At 47.3% G+C, this 26,904-nt stretch overlaps 1 protein-coding gene across 1 annotated transcript in view; it reads left to right on the forward strand.

Annotated features, from left to right (window-relative positions):
* Window positions 1-26,904, forward strand: part of LOC143817527 (tyrosinase-like) — a 197,109-nt gene that overhangs the window by 32,599 nt on the left and 137,606 nt on the right. Inside the window, exon 2 of the mRNA XM_077299008.1 lies at window positions 24,292-25,091. Within this exon, the coding sequence (XP_077155123.1) occupies window positions 24,309-25,091 (783 nt within the window). The 5' untranslated portion in view covers window positions 24,292-24,308. The remainder of the gene's footprint in view (window positions 1-24,291; window positions 25,092-26,904) is intronic.

A 26,904-nucleotide genomic window follows, 5' to 3' on the forward strand; every position in this document is an offset into this window, starting at 1 on the left:
TGTCACAGGTTATTCTGGGCAGGTGGCAGGGTATAAACCTGTCTGATGTCATTGTGGTAATGTAGAGATGGTGACAGTGCAGAGGTGACATGTCACAGGTTATTCTGGGCAGGTGACAGGATATAAACCTGCCTGATGTCATTGTGGTAATGTAGAGATGGTGACAGTGCGGAGGTGACATGTCACAGGTTATTCTGGGCAGGTGACAGGATATAAACCTGTCTGATGTCATTGTGGTAATGTAGAGATGGTGACAGTACAGAGGTGACATGTCACAGGTTATTCTGGGCAGGTGACAGGATATAAACCTGTCTGATGTCATTGTGGTAATGTAGAGATGGTGACAGTGCGGAGGTGACATGTCACAGGTTATTCTGGGCAGGTGACAGGGTATAAACCTGTCTGATGTCATTGTGGTAATGTAGAGATGGTGACAGTACAGAGGTGACATGTCACAGGTTATTCTGGGCAGGTGACAGGGTATAAACCTGTCTGATGTCATTGTGGTAATGTAGAGATGGTGACAGTGCGGAGGTGACATGTCACAGGTTATTCTGGGCAGGTGACAGGATATAAACCTGTCTGATGTCATTGTGGTAATGTAGAGATGGTGACAGTGCAGAGGTGACATGTCACAGGTTATTCTGGGCAGGTGACAGGATATAAACCTGTCTGATGTCATTGTGGTAGTGTAGAGATGGTGACAGTGCGGAGGTGACATGTCACAGGTTATTCTGGGCAGGTGACAGGGTATAAACCTGTCTGATGTCATTGTGGTAATGTAGAGATGGGGACAGTACAGAGGTGACATGTCACAGGTTATTCTGGGCAGGTGACAGGATATAAACCTGTCTGATATCATTGTAGTAATGTAGAGATGGTGACAGTGCAGAGGTGACATGTCACAGGTTATTCTGGGCAGGTGACAGGATATAAACCTGTCTGATGTCATTGTGGTAGTGTAGAGATGGTGACAGTACGGAGGTGACATGTCACAGGTTATTCTGGGCAGGTGACAGGATATAAACCTGCCTGATGTCATTGTGGTAATGTAGAGATGGTGACAGTGTAGAGGTGACATGTCACAGGTTATTCTGGGCAGGTGACAGGGTATAAACCTGTCTGATGTCATTGTGGTAATGTAGAGATGGTGACAGTGCGGAGGTGACATGTCACAGGTTATTCTGGGCAGGTGACAGGGTATAAACCTGTCTGATGTCATTGTGGTAATGTAGAGATGGTGACAGTGCAGAGGTGACATGTCACAGGTTATTCTGGGCAGGTGACAGGGTATAAACCTGCCTGATGTCATTGTGGTAATGTAGAGATGGTGACAGTGCGGAGGTGACATGTCACAGGTTATTCTGGGCAGGTGACAGGATATAAACCTGTCTGATGTCATTGTGGTAATGTAGAGATGGTGACAGTGCGGAGGTGACATGTCACAGGTTATTCTGGGCAGGTGACAGGATATAAACCTGCCTGATGTCATTGTGGTAATGTAGAGATGGTGACAGTGCGGAGGTGACATGTCACAGGTTATTCTGGGCAGGTGACAGGATATAAACCTGTCTGATGTCATTGTGGTAATGTAGAGATGGTGACAGTACAGAGGTGACATGTCACAGGATATTCTGGGCAGGTGACAGGATATAAACCTGTCTGATGTCATTGTGGTAATGTAGAGATGGTGACAGTGCGGAGGTGACATGTCACAGGTTATTCTGGGCAGGTGACAGGATATAAACCTGTCTGATGTCATTGTGGTAGTGTAGAGATGGTGACAGTGCGGAGGTGACATGTCACAGGTTATTCTGGGCAGGTGACAGGGTATAAACCTGTCTGATGTCATTGTGGTAATGTAGAGATGGTGACAGTGCGGAGGTGACATGTCACAGGTTATTCTGGGCAGGTGACAGGGTATAAACCTGTCTGATGTCATTGTGGTAATGTAGAGATGGTGACAGTGCAGAGGTGACATGTCACAGGTTATTCTGGGCAGGTGACAGGATATAAACCTGTCTGATGTCATTGTGGTAATGTAGAGATGGTGACAGTGCAGAGGTGACATGTCACAGGTTATTCTGGGCAGGTGACAGGACATAAACCTGCCTGATGTCATTGTGGTAATGTAGAGATGGTGACAGTGCGGAGGTGACATGTCACAGGTTATTCTGGGCAGGTGACAGGGTATAAACCTGTCTGATGTCATTGTGGTAATGTAGAGATGGTGACAGTGCGGAGGTGACATGTCACAGGTTATTCTGGGCAGGTGACAGGGTATAAACCTGTCTGATGTCATTGTGGTAGTGTAGAGATGGTGACAGTGCGGAGGTGACATGTCACAGGTTATTCTGGGCAGGTGACAGGGTATAAACCTGTCTGATGTCATTGTGGTAATGTAGAGATGGTGACAGTGCGGAGGTGACATGTCACAGGTTATTCTGGGCAGGTGACAGGACATAAACCTGTCTGATGTCATTGTAGTAGTGTAGAGATGGTGACAGTGCGGAGGTGACATGTCACAGGTTATTCTGGGCAGGTGACAGGGTATAAACCTGTCTGATGTCATTGTGGTAATGTAGAGATGGTGACAGTACAGAGGTGACATGTCACAGGTTATTCTGGGCAGGTGACAGGGTATAAACCTGTCTGATGTCATTGTGGTAATGTAGAGATGGTGACAGTACAGAGGTGACATGTCACAGGTTATTCTGGGCAGGTGACAGGATATAAACCTGCCTGATGTCATTGTGGTAATGTAGAGATGGTGACAGTACGGAGGTGACATGTCACAGGTTATTCTGGGCAGGTGACAGGATATAAACCTGCCTGATGTCATTGTGGTAGTGTAGAGATGGTGACAGTGCGGAGGTGACATGTCACAGGTTATTCTGGGCAGGTGACAGGATATAAACCTGTCTGATGTCATTGTGGTAATGTAGAGATGGTGACAGTGCAGAGGTGACATGTCACAGGTTATTCTGGGCAGGTGACAGGATATAAACCTGTCTGATGTCATTGTGGTAGTGTAGAGATGGTGACAGTGCGGAGGTGACATGTCACAGGTTATTCTGGGCAGGTGACAGGATATAAACCTGCCTGATGTCATTGTGGTAGTGTAGAGATGGTGACAGTGCGGATGTGACATGTCACAGGTTATTCTGGGCAGGTGACAGGATATAAACCTGCCTGATGTCATTGTGGTAATGTAGAGATGGTGACAGTGCGGAGGTGACATGTCACAGGTTATTCTGGGCAGGTGACAGGATATAAACCTGCCTGATGTCATTGTGGTAATGTAGAGATGGTGACAGTGCAGAGGTGACATGTCACAGGTTATTCTGGGCAGGTGACAGGATATAAACCTGTCTGATGTCATTGTGGTAATGTAGAGATGGTGACAGTGCAGAGGTGACATGTCACAGGATATTCTGGGCAGGTGACAGGATATAAACCTGTCTGATGTCATTGTAGTAATGTAGAGATGGTGACAGTGCGGAGGTGACATGTCACAGGTTATTCTGGGCAGGTGACAGGATATAAACCTGTCTGATGTCATTGTGGTAATGTAGAGATGGTGACAGTACAGAGGTGACATGTCACAGGTTATTCTGGGCAGGTGACAGGATATAAACCTGCCTGATGTCATTGTGGTAATGTAGAGATGGTGACAGTGCGGAGGTGACATGTCACAGGATATTCTGGGCAGGTGACAGGGTATAAACCTGTCTGATGTCATTGTGGTAATGTAGAGATGGTGACAGTGCAGAGGTGACATGTCACAGGATATTCTGGGCAGGTGACAGGGTATAAACCTGCCTGATGTCATTGTGGTAATGTAGAGATGGTGACAGTGCAGAGGTGACATGTCACAGGTTATTCTGGGCAGGTGACAGGGTATAAACCTGTCTGATGTCATTGTGGTAATGTAGAGATGGTGACAGTGCGGAGGTGACATGTCACAGGTTATTCTGGGCAGGTGACAGGATATAAACCTGTCTGATGTCATTGTGGTAATGTAGAGATGGTGACAGTACAGAGGTGACATGTCACAGGTTATTCTGGGCAGGTGACAGGATATAAACCTGCCTGATGTCATTGTGGTAATGTAGAGATGGTGACAGTGCGGAGGTGACATGTCACAGGATATTCTGGGCAGGTGACAGGGTATAAACCTGTCTGATGTCATTGTGGTAATGTAGAGATGGTGACAGTGCAGAGGTGACATGTCACAGGATATTCTGGGCAGGTGACAGGGTATAAACCTGTCTGATGTCATTGTGGTAGTGTAGAGATGGTGACAGTGCGGAGGTGACATGTCACAGGTTATTCTGGGCAGGTGACAGGGTATAAACCTGTCTGATGTCATTGTGGTAATGTAGAGATGGTGACAGTGCGGAGGTGACATGTCACAGGTTATTCTGGGCAGGTGACAGGGTATAAACCTGTCTGATGTCATTGTGGTAATGTAGAGATGGTGACAGTGCGGAGGTGACATGTCACAGGTTATTCTGGGCAGGTGACAGGATATAAACCTGTCTGATGTCATTGTGGTAATGTAGAGATGGTGACAGTACAGAGGTGACATGTCACAGGTTATTCTGGGCAGGTGACAGGATATAAACCTGTCTGATGTCATTGTGGTAATGTAGAGATGGTGACAGTGCGGAGGTGACATGTCACAGGTTATTCTGGGCAGGTGACAGGGTATAAACCTGTCTGATGTCATTGTGGTAATGTAGAGATGGTGACAGTGCGGAGGTGACATGTCACAGGTTATTCTGGGCAGGTGACAGGGTATAAACCTGTCTGATGTCATTGTGGTAGTGTAGAGATGGTGACAGTGCGGAGGTGACATGTCACAGGTTATTCTGGGCAGGTGACAGGATATAAACCTGCCTGATGTCATTGTGGTAATGTAGAGATGGTGACAGTGCGGAGGTGACATGTCACAGGTTATTCTGGGCAGGTGACAGGATATAAACCTGCCTGATGTCATTGTAGTAATGTAGAGATGGTGACAGTGCAGAGGTGACATGTCACAGGTTATTCTGGGCAGGTGACAGGGTATAAACCTGTCTGATGTCATTGTGGTAGTGTAGAGATGGTGACAGTACAGAGGTGACATGTCACAGGTTATTCTGGGCAGGTGACAGGATATAAACCTGCCTGATGTCATTGTGGTAATGTAGAGATGGTGACAGTGCGGAGGTGACATGTCACAGGTTATTCTGGGCAGGTGACAGGGTATAAACCTGTCTGATGTCATTGTGGTAATGTAGAGATGGTGACAGTACAGAGGTGACATGTCACAGGTTATTCTGGGCAGGTGACAGGATATAAACCTGTCTGATGTCATTGTGGTAATGTAGAGATGGTGACAGTGCGGAGGTGACATGTCACAGGTTATTCTGGGCAGGTGACAGGATATAAACCTGCCTGATGTCATTGTAGTAATGTAGAGATGGTGACAGTGCAGAGGTGACATGTCACAGGTTATTCTGGGCAGGTGACAGGGTATAAACCTGTCTGATGTCATTGTGGTAGTGTAGAGATGGTGACAGTACAGAGGTGACATGTCACAGGTTATTCTGGGCAGGTGACAGGATATAAACCTGCCTGATGTCATTGTGGTAATGTAGAGATGGTGACAGTGCGGAGGTGACATGTCACAGGTTATTCTGGGCAGGTGACAGGGTATAAACCTGTCTGATGTCATTGTGGTAATGTAGAGATGGTGACAGTACAGAGGTGACATGTCACAGGTTATTCTGGGCAGGTGACAGGGTATAAACCTGTCTGATGTCATTGTGGTAATGTAGAGATGGTGACAGTGCAGAGGTGACATGTCACAGGTTATTCTGGGCAGGTGACAGGATATAAACCTGTCTGATGTCATTGTGGTAATGTAGAGATGGTGACAGTACAGAGGTGACATGTCACAGGTTATTCTGGGCAGGTGACAGGATATAAACCTGTCTGATGTCACTGTGGTAATGTAGAGATGGTGACAGTGCGGAGGTGACATGTCACAGGTTATTCTGGGCAGGTGACAGGATATAAACCTGTCTGATGTCATTGTGGTAGTGTAGAGATGGTGACAGTGCGGAGGTGACATGTCACAGGTTATTCTGGGCAGGTGACAGGGTATAAACCTGTCTGATGTCATTGTGGTAATGTAGAGATGGTGACAGTACAGAGGTGACATGTCACAGGTTATTCTGGGCAGGTGACAGGATATAAACCTGTCTGATGTCACTGTGGTAATGTAGAGATGGTGACAGTGCGGAGGTGACATGTCACAGGTTATTCTGGGCAGGTGACAGGGTATAAACCTGTCTGATGTCATTGTGGTAATGTAGAGATGGTGACAGTGCAGAGGTGACATGTCACAGGTTATTCTGGGCAGGTGACAGGATATAAACCTGTCTGATGTCATTGTGGTAGTGTAGAGATGGTGACAGTGCGGAGGTGACATGTCACAGGTTATTCTGGGCAGGTGACAGGATATAAACCTGTCTGATGTCATTGTGGTAATGTAGAGATGGTGACAGTGCGGAGGTGACATGTCACAGGTTATTCTGGGCAGGTGACAGGGTATAAACCTGTCTGATGTCATTGTGGTAGTGTAGAGATGGTGACAGTGCAGAGGTGACATGTCACAGGTTATTCTGGGCAGGTGACAGGATATAAACCTGCCTGATGTCATTGTGGTAGTGTAGAGATGGTGACAGTGCAGAGGTGACATGTCACAGGTTATTCTGGGCAGGTGACAGGATATAAACCTGTCTGATGTCATTGTGGTAATGTAGAGATGGTGACAGTACAGAGGTGACATGTCACAGGTTATTCTGGGCAGGTGACAGGGTATAAACCTGTCTGATGTCATTGTGGTAGTGTAGAGATGGTGACAGTGCGGAGGTGACATGTCACAGGTTATTCTGGGCAGGTGACAGGATATAAACCTGTCTGATGTCATTGTGGTAATGTAGAGATGGTGACAGTGCAGAGGTGACATGTCACAGGTTATTCTGGGCAGGTGACAGGGTATAAACCTGTCTGATGTCATTGTGGTAATGTAGAGATGGTGACAGTGCAGAGGTGACATGTCACAGGTTATTCTGGGCAGGTGACAGGATATAAACCTGCCTGATGTCATTGTAGTAATGTAGAGATGGTGACAGTGCAGAGGTGACATGTCACAGGTTATTCTGGGCAGGTGACAGGATATAAACCTGTCTGATGTCATTGTTGTAATGTAGAGATGGTGACAGTACAGAGGTGACATGTCACAGGTTATTCTGGGCAGGTGACAGGATATAAACCTGTCTGATGTCATTGTGGTAATGTAGAGATGGTGACAGTACAGAGGTGACATGTCACAGGTTATTCTGGGCAGGTGACAGGGTATAAACCTGTCTGATGTCATTGTAGTAATGTAGAGATGGTGACAGTACAGAGGTGACATGTCACAGGTTATTCTGGGCAGGTGACAGGATATAAACCTGTCTGATGTCATTGTGGTAATGTAGAGATGGTGACAGTACAGAGGTGACATGTCACAGGATATTCTGGGCAGGTGACAGGATATAAACCTGTCTGATGTCATTGTGGTAATGTAGAGATGGTGACAGTGCAGAGGTGACATGTCACAGGTTATTCTGGGCAGGTGACAGGATATAAACCTGTCTGATGTCATTGTGGTAGTGTAGAGATGGTGACAGTACAGAGGTGACATGTCACAGGTTATTCTGGGCAGGTGACAGGATATAAACCTGTCTGATGTCATTGTGGTAATGTAGAGATGGTGACAGTGCGGAGGTGACATGTCACAGGATATTCTGGGCAGGTGACAGGATATAAACCTGCCTGATGTCATTGTGGTAGTGTAGAGATGGTGACAGTGCGGAGGTGACATGTCACAGGTTATTCTGGGCAGGTGACAGGATATAAACCTGCCTGATGTCATTGTGGTAGTGTAGAGATGGTGACAGTGCGGAGGTGACATGTCACAGGTTATTCTGGGCAGGTGACAGGGTATAAACCTGCCTGATGTCATTGTGGTAATGTAGAGATGGTGACAGTGTAGAGGTGACATGTCACAGGTTATTCTGGGCAGGTGACAGGATATAAACCTGTCTGATGTCATTGTGGTAATGTAGAGATGGTGACAGTGCAGAGGTGACATGTCACAGGTTATTCTGGGCAGGTGACAGGATATAAACCTGTCTGATGTCATTGTGGTAATGTAGAGATGGTGACAGTACAGAGGTGACATGTCACAGGTTATTCTGGGCAGGTGACAGGGTATAAACCTGTCTGATGTCATTGTGGTAATGTAGAGATGGTGACAGTGCAGAGGTGACATGTCACAGGTTATTCTGGGCAGGTGACAGGATATAAACCTGCCTGATGTCATTGTGGTAATGTAGAGATGGTGACAGTACAGAGGTGACATGTCACAGGTTATTCTGGGCAGGTGACAGGGTATAAACCTGTCTGATGTCATTGTGGTAATGTAGAGATGGTGACAGTGCGGAGGTGACATGTCACAGGATATTCTGGGCAGGTGACAGGGTATAAACCTGTCTGATGTCATTGTGGTAATGTAGAGATGGTGACAGTGCAGAGGTGACATGTCACAGGATATTCTGGGCAGGTGACAGGATATAAACCTGTCTGATGTCATTGTTGTAATGTAGAGATGGTGACAGTACAGAGGTGACATGTCACAGGTTATTCTGGGCAGGTGACAGGGTATAAACCTGTCTGATGTCATTGTAGTAATGTAGAGATGGTGACAGTGCGGAGGTGACATGTCACAGGTTATTCTGGGCAGGTGACAGGATATAAACCTGCCTGATGTCATTGTGGTAATGTAGAGATGGTGACAGTGCGGAGGTGACATGTCACAGGTTATTCTGGGCAGGTGACAGGATATAAACCTGCCTGATGTCATTGTGGTAATGTAGAGATGGTGACAGTACAGAGGTGACATGTCACAGGTTATTCTGGGCAGGTGACAGGATATAAACCTGCCTGATGTCATTGTGGTAATGTAGAGATGGTGACAGTGCGGAGGTGACATGTCACAGGTTATTCTGGGCAGGTGACAGGATATAAACCTGCCTGATGTCATTGTGGTAATGTAGAGATGGTGACAGTGCGGAGGTGACATGTCACAGGTTATTCTGGGCAGGTGACAGGATATAAACCTGTCTGATGTCATTGTGGTAATGTAGAGATGGTGACAGTACAGAGGTGACATGTCACAGGTTATTCTGGGCAGGTGGCAGGGTATAAACCTGCCTGATGTCATTGTGGTAGTGTAGAGATGGTGACAGTACAGAGGTGACATGTCACAGGTTATTCTGGGCAGGTGACAGGGTATAAACCTGTCTGATGTCATTGTGGTAATGTAGAGATGGTGACAGTACAGAGGTGACATGTCACAGGTTATTCTGGGCAGGTGACAGGGTATAAACCTGTCTGATGTCATTGTGGTAATGTAGAGATGGTGACAGTGCAGAGGTGACATGTCACAGGATATTCTGGGCAGGTGACGGGGTATAAACCTGTCTGATGTCATTGTGGTAATGTAGAGATGGTGACAGTACAGAGGTGACATGTCACAGGTTATTCTGGGCAGGTGACAGGATATAAACCTGTCTGATGTCATTGTGGTAATGTAGAGATGGTGACAGTACAGAGGTGACATGTCACAGGTTATTCTGGGCAGGTGACAGGGTATAAACCTGTCTGATGTCATTGTGGTAATGTAGAGATGGTGACAGTGCAGAGGTGACATGTCACAGGTTATTCTGGGCAGGTGACAGGATATAAACCTGTCTGATGTCATTGTGGTAATGTAGAGATGGTGACAGTGCGGAGGTGACATGTCACAGGTTATTCTGGGCAGGTGACAGGATATAAACCTGTCTGATGTCATTGTGGTAATGTAGAGATGGTGACAGTGCGGAGGTGACATGTCACAGGTTATTCTGGGCAGGTGACAGGATATAAACCTGTCTGATGTCATTGTGGTAATGTAGAGATGGTGACAGTGTAGAGGTGACATGTCACAGGTTATTCTGGGCAGGTGACAGGATATAAACCTGCCTGATGTCATTGTGGTAATGTAGAGATGGTGACAGTGCAGAGGTGACATGTCACAGGTTATTCTGGGCAGGTGACAGGATATAAACCTGTCTGATGTCATTGTGGTAATGTAGAGATGGTGACAGTGCGGAGGTGACATGTCACAGGTTATTCTGGGCAGGTGACAGGGTATAAACCTGTCTGATGTCATTGTGGTAATGTAGAGATGGTGACAGTACAGAGGTGACATGTCACAGGTTATTCTGGGCAGGTGACAGGGTATAAACCTGTCTGATGTCATTGTGGTAATGTAGAGATGGTGACAGTACAGAGGTGACATGTCACAGGTTATTCTGGGCAGGTGACAGGGTATAAACCTGTCTGATGTCATTGTAGTAATGTAGAGATGGTGACAGTGCGGAGGTGACATGTCACAGGTTATTCTGGGCAGGTGACAGGATATAAACCTGTCTGATGTCATTGTGGTAATGTAGAGATGGTGACAGTGCGGAGGTGACATGTCACAGGTTATTCTGGGCAGGTGACAGGATATAAACCTGCCTGATGTCATTGTGGTAGTGTAGAGATGGTGACAGTGCGGAGGTGACATGTCACAGGTTATTCTGGGCAGGTGGCAGGGTATAAACCTGCCTGATGTCATTGTGGTAGTGTAGAGATGGTGACAGTGCGGAGGTGACATGTCACAGGTTATTCTGGGCAGGTGACAGGATATAAACCTGTCTGATGTCATTGTGGTAATGTAGAGATGGTGACAGTACAGAGGTGACATGTCACAGGTTATTCTGGGCAGGTGACAGGATATAAACCTGCCTGATGTCATTGTGGTAATGTAGAGATGGTGACAGTACAGAGGTGACATGTCACAGGTTATTCTGGGCAGGTGACAGGGTATAAACCTGTCTGATGTCATTGTGGTAATGTAGAGATGGTGACAGTACAGAGGTGACATGTCACAGGTTATTCTGGGCAGGTGACAGGGTATAAACCTGTCTGATGTCATTGTAGTAATGTAGAGATGGTGACAGTGCGGAGGTGACATGTCACAGGTTATTCTGGGCAGGTGACAGGATATAAACCTGTCTGATGTCATTGTGGTAATGTAGAGATGGTGACAGTGCAGAGGTGACATGTCACAGGTTATTCTGGGCAGGTGACAGGATATAAACCTGTCTGATGTCATTGTGGTAGTGTAGAGATGGTGACAGTACAGAGGTGACATGTCACAGGATATTCTGGGCAGGTGACAGGATATAAACCTGTCTGATGTCATTGTGGTAATGTAGAGATGGTGACAGTACGGAGGTGACATGTCACAGGTTATTCTGGGCAGGTGACAGGATATAAACCTGCCTGATGTCATTGTGGTAATGTAGAGATGGTGACAGTGCGGAGGTGACATGTCACAGGTTATTCTGGGCAGGTGACAGGGTATAAACCTGTCTGATGTCATTGTGGTAATGTAGAGATGGTGACAGTGCGGAGGTGACATGTCACAGGTTATTCTGGGCAGGTGACAGGATATAAACCTGTCTGATGTCATTGTGGTAATGTAGAGATGGTGACAGTGCGGAGGTGACATGTCACAGGTTATTCTGGGCAGGTGACAGGGTATAAACCTGTCTGATGTCATTGTGGTAATGTAGAGATGGTGACAGTGCAGAAGGTGACATGTCACAGGTTATTCTGGGCAGGTGGCAGGGTATAAACCTGCCTGATGTCATTGTGGTAATGTAGAGATGGTGACAGTGCAGACGTGACATGTCACAGGTTATTCTGGGCAGGTGACAGGATATAAACCTGTCTGATGTCATTGTGGTACTGTAGAGATGGTGACAGTGCAGAGGTGACATGTCACAGGTTATTCTGGGCAGGTGACAGGATATAAACCTGTCTGATGTCATTGTGGTAATGTAGAGATGGTGACAGTGCAGAGGTGACATGTCACAGGTTATTCTGGGCAGGTGACAGGATATAAACCTGTCTGATGTCATTGTGGTAATGTAGAGATGGTGACAGTACGGAGGTGACATGTCACAGGTTATTCTGGGCAGGTGACAGGGTATAAACCTGTCTGATGTCATTGTGGTAATGTAGAGATGGTGACAGTGCGGAGGTGACATGTCACAGGTTATTCTGGGCAGGTGACAGGATATAAACCTGCCTGATGTCATTGTGGTAATGTAGAGATGGTGACAGTGCGGAGGTGACATGTCACAGGTTATTCTGGGCAGGTGACAGGGTATAAACCTGTCTGATGTCATTGTGGTAATGTAGAGATGGTGACAGTGCGGAGGTGACATGTCACAGGTTATTCTGGGCAGGTGACAGGATATAAACCTGTCTGATGTCATTGTGGTAATGTAGAGATGGTGACAGTGCGGAGGTGACATGTCACAGGTTATTCTGGGCAGGTGACAGGGTATAAACCTGTCTGATGTCATTGTGGTAATGTAGAGATGGTGACAGTGCGGAGGTGACATGTCACAGGTTATTCTGGGCAGGTGACAGGATATAAACCTGCCTGATGTCATTGTGGTAATGTAGAGATGGTGACAGTGCAGAGGTGACATGTCACAGGTTATTCTGGGCAGGTGACAGGGTATAAACCTGTCTGATGTCATTGTGGTAATGTAGAGATGGTGACAGTGCGGAGGTGACATGTCACAGGTTATTCTGGGCAGGTGACAGGATATAAACCTGTCTGATGTCATTGTGGTAATGTAGAGATGGTGACAGTGCGGAGGTGACATGTCACAGGTTATTCTGGGCAGGTGACAGGATATAAACCTGCCTGATGTCATTGTGGTAATGTAGAGATGGTGACAGTGCGGAGGTGACATGTCACAGGTTATTCTGGGCAGGTGACAGGATATAAACCTGTCTGATGTCATTGTGGTAATGTAGAGATGGTGACAGTACAGAGGTGACATGTCACAGGTTATTCTGGGCAGGTGACAGGGTATAAACCTGTCTGATGTCATTGTGGTAATGTAGAGATGGTGACAGTACAGAGGTGACATGTCACAGGTTATTCTGGGCAGGTGACAGGATATAAACCTGCCTGATGTCATTGTGGTAGTGTAGAGATGGTGACAGTGCAGAGGTGACATGTCACAGGTTATTCTGGGCAGGTGACAGGATATAAACCTGCCTGATGTCATTGTGGTAATGTAGAGATGGTGACAGTGCGGAGGTGACATGTCACAGGTTATTCTGGGCAGGTGACAGGATATAAACCTGCCTGATGTCATTGTGGTAATGTAGAGATGGTGACAGTGCGGAGGTGACATGTCACAGGTTATTCTGGGCAGGTGACAGGATATAAACCTGTCTGATGTCATTGTGGTAATGTAGAGATGGTGACAGTACAGAGGTGACATGTCACAGGTTATTCTGGGCAGGTGACAGGATATAAACCTGTCTGATGTCATTGTAGTAATGTAGAGATGGTGACAGTGCGGAGGTGACATGTCACAGGTTATTCTGGGCAGGTGACAGGGTATAAACCTGCCTGATGTCATTGTGGTAATGTAGAGATGGTGACAGTGCGGAGGTGACATGTCACAGGTTATTCTGGGCAGGTGACAGGATATAAACCTGCCTGATGTCATTGTAGTAATGTAGAGATGGTGACAGTATAGAGGTGACATGTCACAGGTTATTCTGGGCAGGTGACAGGATATAAACCTGTCTGGTGTCATTGTGGTAATGTAGAGATGGTGACAGTGCAGAGGTGACATGTCACAGGTTATTCTGGGCAGGTGACAGGATATAAACCTGCCTGATGTCATTGTGGTAATGTAGAGATGGTGACAGTGCGGAGGTGACATGTCACAGGTTATTCTGGGCAGGTGACAGGATATAAACCTGCCTGATGTCATTGTGGTAATGTAGAGATGGTGACAGTGCAGAGGTGACATGTCACAGGTTATTCTGGGCAGGTGACAGGATATAAACCTGTCTGATGTCATTGTGGTAATGTAGAGATGGTGACAGTGCGGAGGTGACATGTCACAGGTTATTCTGGGCAGGTGACAGGGTATAAACCTGTCTGATGTCATTGTGGTAATGTAGAGATGGTGACAGTATAGAGGTGACATGTCACAGGTTATTCTGGGCAGGTGACAGGGTATAAACCTGTCTGATGTCATTGTGGTAATGTAGAGATGGTGACAGTGCGGAGGTGACATGTCACAGGATATTCTGGGCAGGTGACAGGATATAAACCTGCCTGATGTCATTGTGGTAATGTAGAGATGGTGACAGTGCGGAGGTGACATGTCACAGGTTATTCTGGGCAGGTGACAGGGTATAAACCTGTCTGATGTCATTGTGGTAATGTAGAGATGGTGACAGTGCAGAGGTGACATGTCACAGGTTATTCTGGGCAGGTGACAGGATATAAACCTGTCTGATGTCATTGTGGTAATGTAGAGATGGTGACAGTGCAGAGGTGACATGTCACAGGTTATTCTGGGCAGGTGACAGGATATAAACCTGTCTGATGTCATTGTAGTAATGTAGAGATGGTGACAGTGCAGAGGTGACATGTCACAGGTTATTCTGGGCAGGTGACAGGATATAAACCTGTCTGATGTCATTGTGGTAATGTAGAGATGGTGACAGTGCAGAGGTGACATGTCACAGGTTATTCTGGGCAGGTGACAGGATATAAACCTGTCTGATGTCATTGTGGTAGTGTAGAGATGGTGACAGTACAGAGGTGACATGTCACAGGTTATTCTGGGCAGGTGACAGGATATAAACCTGTCTGATGTCATTGTGGTAATGTAGAGATGGTGACAGTACAGAGGTGACATGTCACAGGTTATTCTGGGCAGGTGACAGGATATAAACCTGTCTGATGTCATTGTGGTAATGTAGAGATGGTGACAGTGCGGAGGTGACATGTCACAGGTTATTCTGGGCAGGTGACAGGATATAAACCTGTCTGATGTCATTGTGGTAGTGTAGAGATGGTGACAGTGCGGAGGTGACATGTCACAGGTTATTCTGGGCAGGTGACAGGATATAAACCTGCCTGATGTCATTGTGGTAGTGTAGAGATGGTGACAGTGCGGAGGTGACATGTCACAGGTTATTCTGGGCAGGAGACAGGATATAAACCTGTCTGATGTCACTGTGGTAATGTAGAGATGGTGACAGTGCGGAGGTGACATGTCACAGGTTATTCTGGGCAGGTGACAGGATATAAACCTGCCTGATGTCATTGTGGTAATGTAGAGATGGTGACAGTGCGGAGGTGACATGTCACAGGTTATTCTGGGCAGGTGACAGGGTATAAACCTGTCTGATGTCATTGTGGTAATGTAGAGATGGTGACAGTGTGGAGGTGACATGTCACAGGTTATTCTGGGCAGGTGACAGGATATAAACCTGTCTGATGTCATTGTGGTAATGTAGAGATGGTGACAGTGCGGAGGTGACATGTCACAGGTTATTCTGGGCAGGTGACAGGATATAAACCTGCCTGATGTCATTGTAGTAATGTAGAGATGGTGACAGTGCGGAGGTGACATGTCACAGGTTATTCTGGGCAGGTGACAGGATATAAACCTGTCTGATGTCATTGTGGTAATGTAGAGATGGTGACAGTACAGAGGTGACATGTCACAGGTTATTCTGGGCAGGTGACAGGGTATAAACCTGTCTGATGTCATTGTGGTAATGTAGAGATGGTGACAGTATAGAGGTGACATGTCACAGGTTATTCTGGGCAGGTGACAGGATATAAACCTGTCTGATGTCATTGTGGTAGTGTAGAGATGGTGACAGTGCAGAGGTGACATGTCACAGGTTATTCTGGGCAGGTGACAGGGTATAAACCTGTCTGATGTCATTGTGGTAATGTAGAGATGGTGACAGTGTGGAGGTGACATGTCACAGGTTATTCTGGGCAGGTGACAGGATATAAACCTGCCTGATGTCATTGTAGTAATGTAGAGATGGTGACAGTGCGGAGGTGACATGTCACAGGTTATTCTGGGCAGGTGACAGGATATAAACCTGTCTGATGTCATTGTGGTAATGTAGAGATGGTGACAGTACAGAGGTGACATGTCACAGGTTATTCTGGGCAGGTGACAGGGTATAAACCTGTCTGATGTCATTGTGGTAATGTAGAGATGGTGACAGTATAGAGGTGACATGTCACAGGTTATTCTGGGCAGGTGGCAGGATATAAACCTGTCTGATGTCATTGTGGTAATGTAGAGATGGTGACAGTACAGAGGTGACATGTCACAGGTTATTCTGGGCAGGTGACAGGATATAAACCTGTCTGATGTCATTGTGGTAATGTAGAGATGGTGACAGTACAGAGGTGACATGTCACAGGTTATTCTGGGCAGGTGACAGGATATAAACCTGCCTGATGTCATTGTGGTAATGTAGAGATGGTGACAGTGCGGAGGTGACATGTCACAGGTTATTCTGGGCAGGTGACAGGATATAAACCTGTCTGATGTCATTGTGGTAATGTAGAGATGGTGACAGTGCGGAGGTGACATGTCACAGGTTATTCTGGGCAGGTGACAGGGTATAAACCTGCCTGATGTCATTGTGGTAATGTAGAGATGGTGACAGTACAGAGGTGACATGTCACAGGTTATTCTGGGCAGGTGACAGGGTATAAACCTGCCTGATGTCATTGTGGTAATGTAGAGATGGTGACAGTGCAGAGGTGACATGTCACAGGTTATTCTGGGCAGGTGACAGGATACAAACCTGTCTGATGTCATTGTGGTAATGTAGAGATGGTGACAGTGCGGAGGTGACATGTCACAGGTTATTCTGGGCAGGTGACAGGATATAAACCTGTCTGATGTCATTGTGGTAGTGTAGAGATGGTGACAGTGCGGAGGTGACATGTCACAGGTTATTCTGGGCAGGTGACAGGATATAAACCTGCCTGATGTCATTGTGGTAGTGTAGAGATGGTGACAGTGCAAAGGTGACATGTCACAGGTTATTCTGGGCAGGTGACAGGATATAAACCTGTCTGATGTCATTGTGGTAATGTAGAGATGGTGACAGTGCGGAGGTGACATGTCACAGGTTATTCTGGGCAGGTGACAGGATATAAACCTGCCTGATGTCATTGTGGTAATGTAGAGATGGTGACAGTGCGGAGGTGACATGTCACAGGTTATTCTGGGCAGGTGACAGGATATAAACCTGCCTGATGTCATTGTGGTAATGTAGAGATGGTGACAGTGCAGAGGTGACATGTCACAGGTTATTCTGGGCAGGTGACAGGGTATAAACCTGTCTGATGTCATTGTGGTAATGTAGAGATGGTGACAGTGCGGAGGTGACATGTCACAGGTTATTCTGGGCAGGTGACAGGGTATAAACCTGCCTGATGTCATTGTAGTAATGTAGAGATGGTGACAGTGCAGAGGTGACATGTCACAGGTTATTCTGGGCAGGTGACAGGATATAAACCTGTCTGATGTCATTGTGGTAATGTAGAGATGGTGACAGTGCGGAGGTGACATGTCACAGGTTATTCTGGGCAGGTGACAGGGTATAAACCTGCCTGATGTCATTGTGGTAATGTAGAGATGGTGACAGTGCGGAGGTGACATGTCACAGGTTATTCTGGGCAGGTGACAGGATATAAACCTGCCTGATGTCATTGTGGTAATGTAGAGATGGTGACAGTACAGAGGTGACATGTCACAGGATATTCTGGGCAGGTGACAGGATATAAACCTGTCTGATGTCATTGTGGTAATGTAGAGATGGTGACAGTGCGGAGGTGACATGTCACAGGTTATTCTGGGCAGGTGACAGGATATAAACCTGTCTGATGTCATTGTGGTAATGTAGAGATGGTGACAGTACAGAGGTGACATGTCACAGGTTATTCTGGGCAGGTGACAGGGTATAAACCTGTCTGATGTCATTGTGGTAATGTAGAGATGGTGACAGTGCGGAGGTGACATGTCACAGGTTATTCTGGGCAGGTGACAGGATATAAACCTGTCTGATGTCATTGTGGTAATGTAGAGATGGTGACAGTGCGGAGGTGACATGTCACAGGTTATTCTGGGCAGGTGACAGGGTATAAACCTGTCTGATGTCATTGTGGTAATGTAGAGATGGTGACAGTGCGGAGGTGACATGTCACAGGTTATTCTGGGCAGGTGACAGGATATAAACCTGCCTGATGTCATTGTGGTAATGTAGAGATGGTGACAGTGCGGAGGTGACATGTCACAGGTTATTCTGGGCAGGTGACAGGGTATAAACCTGTCTGATGTCATTGTAGTAATGTAGAGATGGTGACAGTACAGAGGTGACATGTCACAGGATATTCTGGGCAGGTGACAGGATATAAACCTGTCTGATATCATTGTAGTAATGTAGAGATGGTGACAGTGCGGAGGTGACATGTCACAGGTTATTCTGGGCAGGTGACAGGGTATAAACCTGCCTGATGTCATTGTGGTAATGTAGAGATGGTGACAGTGCGGAGGTGACATGTCACAGGTTATTCTGGGCAGGTGGCAGGGTATAAACCTGTCTGATGTCATTGTGGTAATGTAGAGATGGTGACAGTGCGGAGGTGACATGTCACAGGTTATTCTGGGCAGGTGGCAGGGTATAAACCTGTCTGATGTCATTGTGGTAATGTAGAGATGGTGACAGTGCAGAGGTGACATGTCACAGGTTATTCTGGGCAGGTGACAGGATATAAACCTGTCTGATGTCATTGTGGTAATGTAGAGATGGTGACAGTACAGAGGTGACATGTCACAGGTTATTCTGGGCAGGTGGCAGGGTATAAACCTGTCTGATGTCATTGTGGTAATGTAGAGATGGTGACAGTGCAGAGGTGACATGTCACAGGTTATTCTGGGCAGGTGACAGGATATAAACCTGTCTGATGTCATTGTGGTAATGTAGAGATGGTGACAGTACAGAGGTGACATGTCACAGGTTATTCTGGGCAGGTGGCAGGGTATAAACCTGTCTGATGTCATTGTGGTAATGTAGAGATGGTGACAGTGCAGAGGTGACATGTCACAGGTTATTCTGGGCAGGTGACAGGGTATAAACCTGCCTGATGTCATTGTAGTAATGTAGAGATGGTGACAGTGCAGAGGTGACATGTCACAGGTTATTCTGGGCAGGTGACAGGGTATAAACCTGCCTGATGTCATTGTGGTAGTGTAGAGATGGTGACAGTGCAGAGGTGACATGTCACAGGTTATTCTGGGCAGGTGACAGGGTATAAACCTGCCTGATGTCATTGTGGTAATGTAGAGATGGTGACAGTGCGGAGGTGACATGTCACAGGTTATTCTGGGCAGGTGACAGGGTATAAACCTGTCTGATGTCATTGTGGTAATGTAGAGATGGTGACAGTGCGGAGGTGACATGTCACAGGTTATTCTGGGCAGGTGACAGGATATAAACCTGTCTGATGTCATTGTGGTAATGTAGAGATGGTGACAGTGCAGAGGTGACATGTCACAGGTTATTCTGGGCAGGTGACAGGGTATAAACCTGTCTGATGTCATTGTGGTAATGTAGAGATGGTGACAGTACAGAGGTGACATGTCACAGGTTATTCTGGGCAGGTGACAGGATATAAACCTGTCTGATGTCATTGTGGTAATGTAGAGATGGTGACAGTGCGGAGGTGACATGTCACAGGTTATTCTGGGCAGGTGACAGGATATAAACCTGTCTGATGTCATTGTGGTAGTGTAGAGATGGTGACAGTGCAGAGGTGACATGTCACAGGTTATTCTGGGCAGGTGACAGGATATAAACCTGCCTGATGTCATTGTGGTAATGTAGAGATGGTGACAGTACAGAGGTGACATGTCACAGGTTATTCTGGGCAGGTGACAGGATATAAACCTGTCTGATGTCATTGTGGTAATGTAGAGATGGTGACAGTGCAGAGGTGACATGTCACAGGTTATTCTGGGCAGGTGACAGGATATAAACCTGTCTGATGTCATTGTGGTAGTGTAGAGATGGTGACAGTGCGGAGGTGACATGTCACAGGATATTCTGGGCAGGTGACAAGGTATAAACCTGTCTGATGTCATTGTGGTAGTGTAGAGATGGTGACAGTACAGAGGTGACATGTCACAGGTTATTCTGGGCAGGTGACATGGTATAAACCTGTCTGATGTCATTGTGGTAATGTAGAGATGGTGACAGTGCAGAGGTGACATGTCACAGGTTATTCTGGGCAGGTGACAGGATATAAACCTGTCTGATGTCATTGTGGTAATGTAGAGATGGTGACAGTGCAGAGGTGACATGTCACAGGTTATTCTGGGCAGGTGACATGGTATAAACCTGTCTGATGTCATTGTGGTAATGTAGAGATGGTGACAGTGCGGAGGTGACATGTCACAGGTTATTCTGGGCAGGTGACAGGGTATAAACCTGTCTGATGTCATTGTGGTAATGTAGAGATGGTGACAGGGCAGAGGTGACATGTCACAGGTTATTCTGGGCAGGTGACAGGGTATAAACCTGTCTGATGTCATTGTGGTAGTGTAGAGATGGTGACAGTGCAGAGGTGACATGTCACAGGTTATTCTGGGCAGGTGACAGGATATAAACCTGTCTGATGTCATTGTGGTAATGTAGAGATGGTGACAGTGCGGAGGTGACATGTCACAGGTTATTCTGGGCAGGTGACAGGATATAAACCTGTCTGATGTCATTGTGGTAATGTAGAGATGGTGACAGTGCGGAGGTGACATGTCACAGGTTATTCTGGGCAGGTGACAGGATATAAACCTGTCTGATGTCATTGTGGTAGTGTAGAGATGGTGACAGTGCAGAGGTGACATGTCACAGGTTATTCTGGGCAGGTGACAGGGTATAAACCTGTCTGATGTCATTGTGGTAATGTAGAGATGGTGACAGTACAGAGGTGACATGTCACAGGATATTCTGGGCAGGTGACAGGATATAAACCTGTCTGATGTCATTGTGGTAGTGTAGAGATGGTGACAGTGCGGAGGTGACATGTCACAGGTTATTCTGGGCAGGTGACAGGATATAAACCTGTCTGATGTCATTGTGGTAATGTAGAGATGGTGACAGTGCGGAGGTGACATGTCACAGGTTATTCTGGGCAGGTGACAGGGTATAAACCTGTCTGATGTCATTGTGGTAATGTAGAGATGGTGACAGTACAGAGGTGACATGTCACAGGTTATTCTGGGCAGGTGACAGGGTATAAACCTGTCTGATGTCATTGTGGTAATGTAGAGATGGTGACAGTGCGGAGGTGACATGTCACAGGTTATTCTGGGCAGGTGACAGGATATAAACCTGCCTGATGTCATTGTGGTAATGTAGAGATGGTGACAGTGCGGAGGTGACATGTCACAGGTTATTCTGGGCAGGTGACAGGATATAAACCTGCCTCATGTCATTGTGGTAATGTAGAGATGGTGACAGTGCGGAGGTGACATGTCACAGGTTATTCTGGGCAGGTGACAGGATATAAACCTGCCTGATGTCATTGTGGTAGTGTAGAGATGGTGACAGTGCGGAGGTGACATGTCACAGGTTATTCTGGGCAGGTGACAGGGTATAAACCTGTCTGATGTCATTGTGGTAGTGTAGAGATGGTGACAGTGCGGAGGTGACATGTCACAGGTTATTCTGGGCAGGTGACAGGGTATAAACCTGTCTGATGTCATTGTGGTAATGTAGAGATGGTGACAGGGCAGAGGTGACATGTCACAGGTTATTCTGGGCAGGTGACAGGATATAAACCTCCCTGATGTCATTGTGGTAATGTAGAGATGGTGACAGTGCGGAGGTGACATGTCACAGGTTATTCTGGGCAGGTGACAGGATATAAACCTGTCTGATGTCATTGTGGTAATGTAGAGATGGTGACAGTACAGAGGTGACATGTCACAGGTTATTCTGGGCAGGTGACAGGATATAAACCTGTCTGATGTCATTGTGGTAATGTAGAGATGGTGACAGTGCGGAGGTGACATGTCACAGGTTATTCTGGGCAGGTGACAGGATATAAACCTGCCTCATGTCATTGTGGTAATGTAGAGATGGTGACAGTGCGGAGGTGACATGTCACAGGTTATTCTGGGCAGGTGACAGGATATAAACCTGCCTGATGTCATTGTGGTAATGTAGAGATGGTGACAGTGCAGAGGTGACATGTCACAGGATATTCTGGGCAGGTGACAAGGTATAAACCTGTCTGATGTCATTGTGGTAATGTAGAGATGGTGACAGTGCAGAGGTGGCTTTTCAGAGGTTATTCTGGGCAGCCCCCCCTTCCCCACACACACACACACACACACACACACACACACACACACACACACGCACAGTATAAAGCAGCCCACTCAGTATAATGCAGGCCCCACCCCCACAAACACACACAGTATTGTGCAGCTCCCTTCCCTCAGTGTAATGCAGCCCTCCACACACACGTTATAATGCAGCCCCCCCACACAGTATAGTGTAGACCCCCCACACACACACTGTCGTGCAGCACACACACAGTACAATGCACCCCCCCACACACACTAACGTGCAGCAGACACACATACACACACTAATTCAGAGACACACACACAAACATACTCACACAATACTTACCTCTCCTCCTCGTTCCCCAGCTGCTCTGAGTTCTGCAGAGCTCATCAGCTCCACCGCTGAAATATGCTGAGTCAGAGGGGAAGTGATGGGAGAGGGAGCGTCATATGACACTCTCTCCTCCATCACTGCTTTCAACTTTATCGGCATTTACTCAAGGTCCCCATAGCGGCCACTGGCTGGGGGCTCCTGGAGGAGCTGGGCCCCTAGGCGTTTGCCTTGTCTGCCTTCCCCTAATGCTGGCCCTGCATACACACTGTCACACTGTCCAACGATCCCTACACAGTGTACATACCGTCCCACCATCCATATACAGTACATACGTCCCATCATCCATACACATACTGTCCCACCATCCCATGATCCATACACATATTGTCCCACCATCCATAAACATACTGTATGTACCATCCCACCATCCATTCACATACTGTACTTATCGTCCCATCATCCATACACATACTGTATATACCTGCCCACCATCCATACACTGTACGCACCGTCCTTCCATTCATACACAATGTACATACCGTCCCACCATCCATACACATACTGTACATACCGTCCCACCATCCGTACATATACTGTATACACCGTCCGTACACATACTGTCCCACAATCCACACACTGTACGTACCGTCCCACCTTCCATACACACTGTCCCACCATCCATAGTGTACGTACTGTCCCACCATCCATACTGTACGTACTGTCCCACCATCCATACACTGTACATACCATCCCACCATCCATACACACTGTCACCCACCATCCATACACTGTCCCACCATCCATAATGTATGTACTGTCCCACCATCGATACTGTACACACTGTCCCACCATCCACACACACTGTCCGTACCGTCCCACCTTCCATACACTGTCCCACCATCCATACTGTACACACTGTCCCACCATCCACACATACTGTACGTACCGTCCCACCTTCCATACTGTCCCACCTTCCATACTGTACGTACTGTCCCACCATCCATACTGTACACATTGTCCCACCATCCATACACACTGTACGTACCGTCCCACCTTCCATACACTGCCCCACAATCCATACTGTACACACTGTCCCACCATCCATACACACTGTCCGTACCGTCCCACCTTCCATACTGTCCGTACGTCCCACCTTCCATACTGTACGTACTGTCCCACCATCCATACTGTACACATTGTCCCACCATCCACACACTGTACGTACCGTCCCACCTTCCATACACTGTCCCACCATCCATACTGTACGTACTGTCCCACCATCCATACTGTACGTACTGTCCCACCATCCATACGCACACTGTCCCACCATCCATACGCACACTGTCCCACCATCCATACGCACACTGTCCCACCATCCATACGCACACTGTCCCACCATCCATACGCACTGTACGTACCGTCCCACCATCCATACTGTACGCACTGTCCCACCATCCATACACTGTACGTACCGTCCCATCTTCCATACCCATATGGCTTCTCTCACTCGTCCCATGTTTTGGTCTCTTTCTCCAGACTTTGAAGATCCAGAGATGTTGCTCCTCGCTGTGGTCCTTCTGGGCATCTCATCTACTTCCGCCATGTTCTACAGAGAGTGTGTGAAGAATGTCCGCAGCTTTCCCGTGCCTTGCTGTCCTTTGTATAACGGATCGCCGTGTGGAGCTCATCTGAACAGGGGCAACTGTATGCCGACGCGGAGCAGCAGGATCATACCTGATCCCGATATACTTATCGATGACAGAGATCTTTATCCAGGTCATTATTTCAACGAAACCTGTCAATGCAAAGACAACTTTATTGGTGAGAACTGCGGCCAATGCGACTTTAACCGCTATGGTGACAACTGCGAAAAGCTGAACACCGTGGTGAGAAAAGATATCCGGGAGTTGTCGGAGAAGGAGCGACACCAGTACTTCGCCCAGCTCCACCAATGCAAGTACAAGATCGATCCCGACTACGTGATCCTGGTGTCGGGGGATCGCTTCCGCTCCGCAGCTTACGAATTCCAACCTGCCTCCTACTATGACGTGTGGTGTTACATCCATAATTACATCACCAGGCAGTTCATTAACAACACCAGAGAGAACAACATCCTGAACTTCGGCCACGGCAGCACCGCCTTCCTCACCTTCCATCGGGCATACATGTTCTACCTGGAGAGGGCGATGCAGAAATGCACCAAGGATCCCAACTTCGCTCTGATGTATTATGACTGGCGCTCCGAGACCGAGTGCTCCATCTGCAACAATGACTTCCTCGGAGGGAATGATGTCCACGGGCGCATCAATAACACGTCTGTCTTCTCCAGCTGGAGGGTGAGTACCATTGGTAGAAGCGGATCAATGCCTGCAGGACCCCGAGCACACGGTTCCCACAACATCCTCCATCCTAGTCTGGGCAGCTGCTCCGCAGGACGCGGTGTCACATGGACACAATTAGGAGGATAGAAGAAAGAAATGCAGGGAAGAGCTGGAAAAACAAGGCAGGATACATATCTCTACAGAAGCTCTACAGCAGAGGCAGCACACACCTGTCATAGACTACAGGAGCAGATAGACACGGAGACTGCTGTGATCACAGGACTTCACACATACACCCACATTACTTATATCACAGATATCATTGGATCTCCCTCCTCACCTCCTCTGTTATTACATATACAGTATACACACAGTATGAATCAGTGCACAGGCTGTTGTGATCACATGACATTGGTATTGTCGACTATCGTGAATAAGTGCCTTCCCATGGGTCTCAGACCCCTTTTTTCCCGACCCCAAATAACGACATGACTCCCAAATTGGATATAATTGGCCACAGCGGCCTTTATTATAAACAAACAAAACATATAACAGCAACATAAGCTGGGAAGGGGTCCTTGAAGCTAAAAACCATATGATAAACTAGTGGACAGAAAAACCAACCATAGTTTACTCTCAGCCGTTACCCCACTGGCTCGAGAGCACCAAAATACCCCGAAGGGTTACCATTGTCCACTTCCAACTTAGGAATCTGGCCCACTGTTGCCAGACCCACAACCAAAACTTATACCAACTGAAGAATCCATATCCCGACGGATCCCCCAGGCCAATTTAGCACCAACTCCAAGGACCCCTCCCACCGCCACAACGAGAGTACTTGACCCCCTCAAGTACCCGAGACCCCACCAACCTTAACCGCTATGGCTCGTTCAATTCCAGTCTGCAGCCCCAGGGCCCACAAATCACTGCCCACGGCGTTCAAATGAATGCCATCGCCTAAAAGAAATTCATCACCCCCACGTTCTAACTCAAAATGGCGCACTGCCAGGCCCCCCAACAACAAAACCAGACACGGCCCGATTCACCTTGATGCGGGCTTTGTTGATCCTGTCCACCGACCTAGCATGCCTCCAGGATTTCCGCGGAACGATCTCCGACCACGCGATGGACATCTCCCGAAAGGAGACCCATAATCTGAGTAAGTTATGCTTGATGTCCCGAATCAACTCGCGACAAGGGCGAACTCCCAAGTCGTTTCCCCCAACATGCAACACCAAAATATCAGGCGGCCTGTCCAAGCGAACACCATTGTTACCTGATGACGGCCACGTCCCTGGAAAAACCGAGCTGTTTTCCATCCTGTCGGACGTCTGCCCGCTTTGCGCCCCAATAAACGTAGGAGTGACCAACAATCCAAACCAACAGCGAGGATGAACCTAGAAAATATAAACAACTTAAAATTGCAGACAAAACATATGAGTTAACTGATCAGTCAAACCCTCAAGGCCTAATGTAACTCTGATAACGGCCAGACTCCCACCGACCTATCCTCTGTACCACCGCCGTAGCTAAACCACTCAGCGCTGCCTCCATAGCAGCCCCAATCCGAAAAGAATGAGAGGCAAACCTGGAAGAATCCACTCCGATGGCCACCAAAGACTGCCGAAAAACCGCTACAAACTGGTATCTAGACAGAAAAGACCCGTCCTCGTGACGCAACAATGGCCCGTCTCTGCGTGGTTGAAGACTATCAAAAATCTGCAAACAGATAGGACACATAACGGAACCCGGAACGGCGCCCAACATCACCTTTTTACCCCGTCCCGCCTAATCCGTCTTAGACTTCTGTATCCAAAATTTCAACGAC

The sequence above is a fragment of the Ranitomeya variabilis genome, chromosome 3, assembly GCF_051348905.1.
Source record: "Ranitomeya variabilis isolate aRanVar5 chromosome 3, aRanVar5.hap1, whole genome shotgun sequence".
Classification (NCBI taxonomy): domain Eukaryota; kingdom Metazoa; phylum Chordata; class Amphibia; order Anura; family Dendrobatidae; genus Ranitomeya; species Ranitomeya variabilis.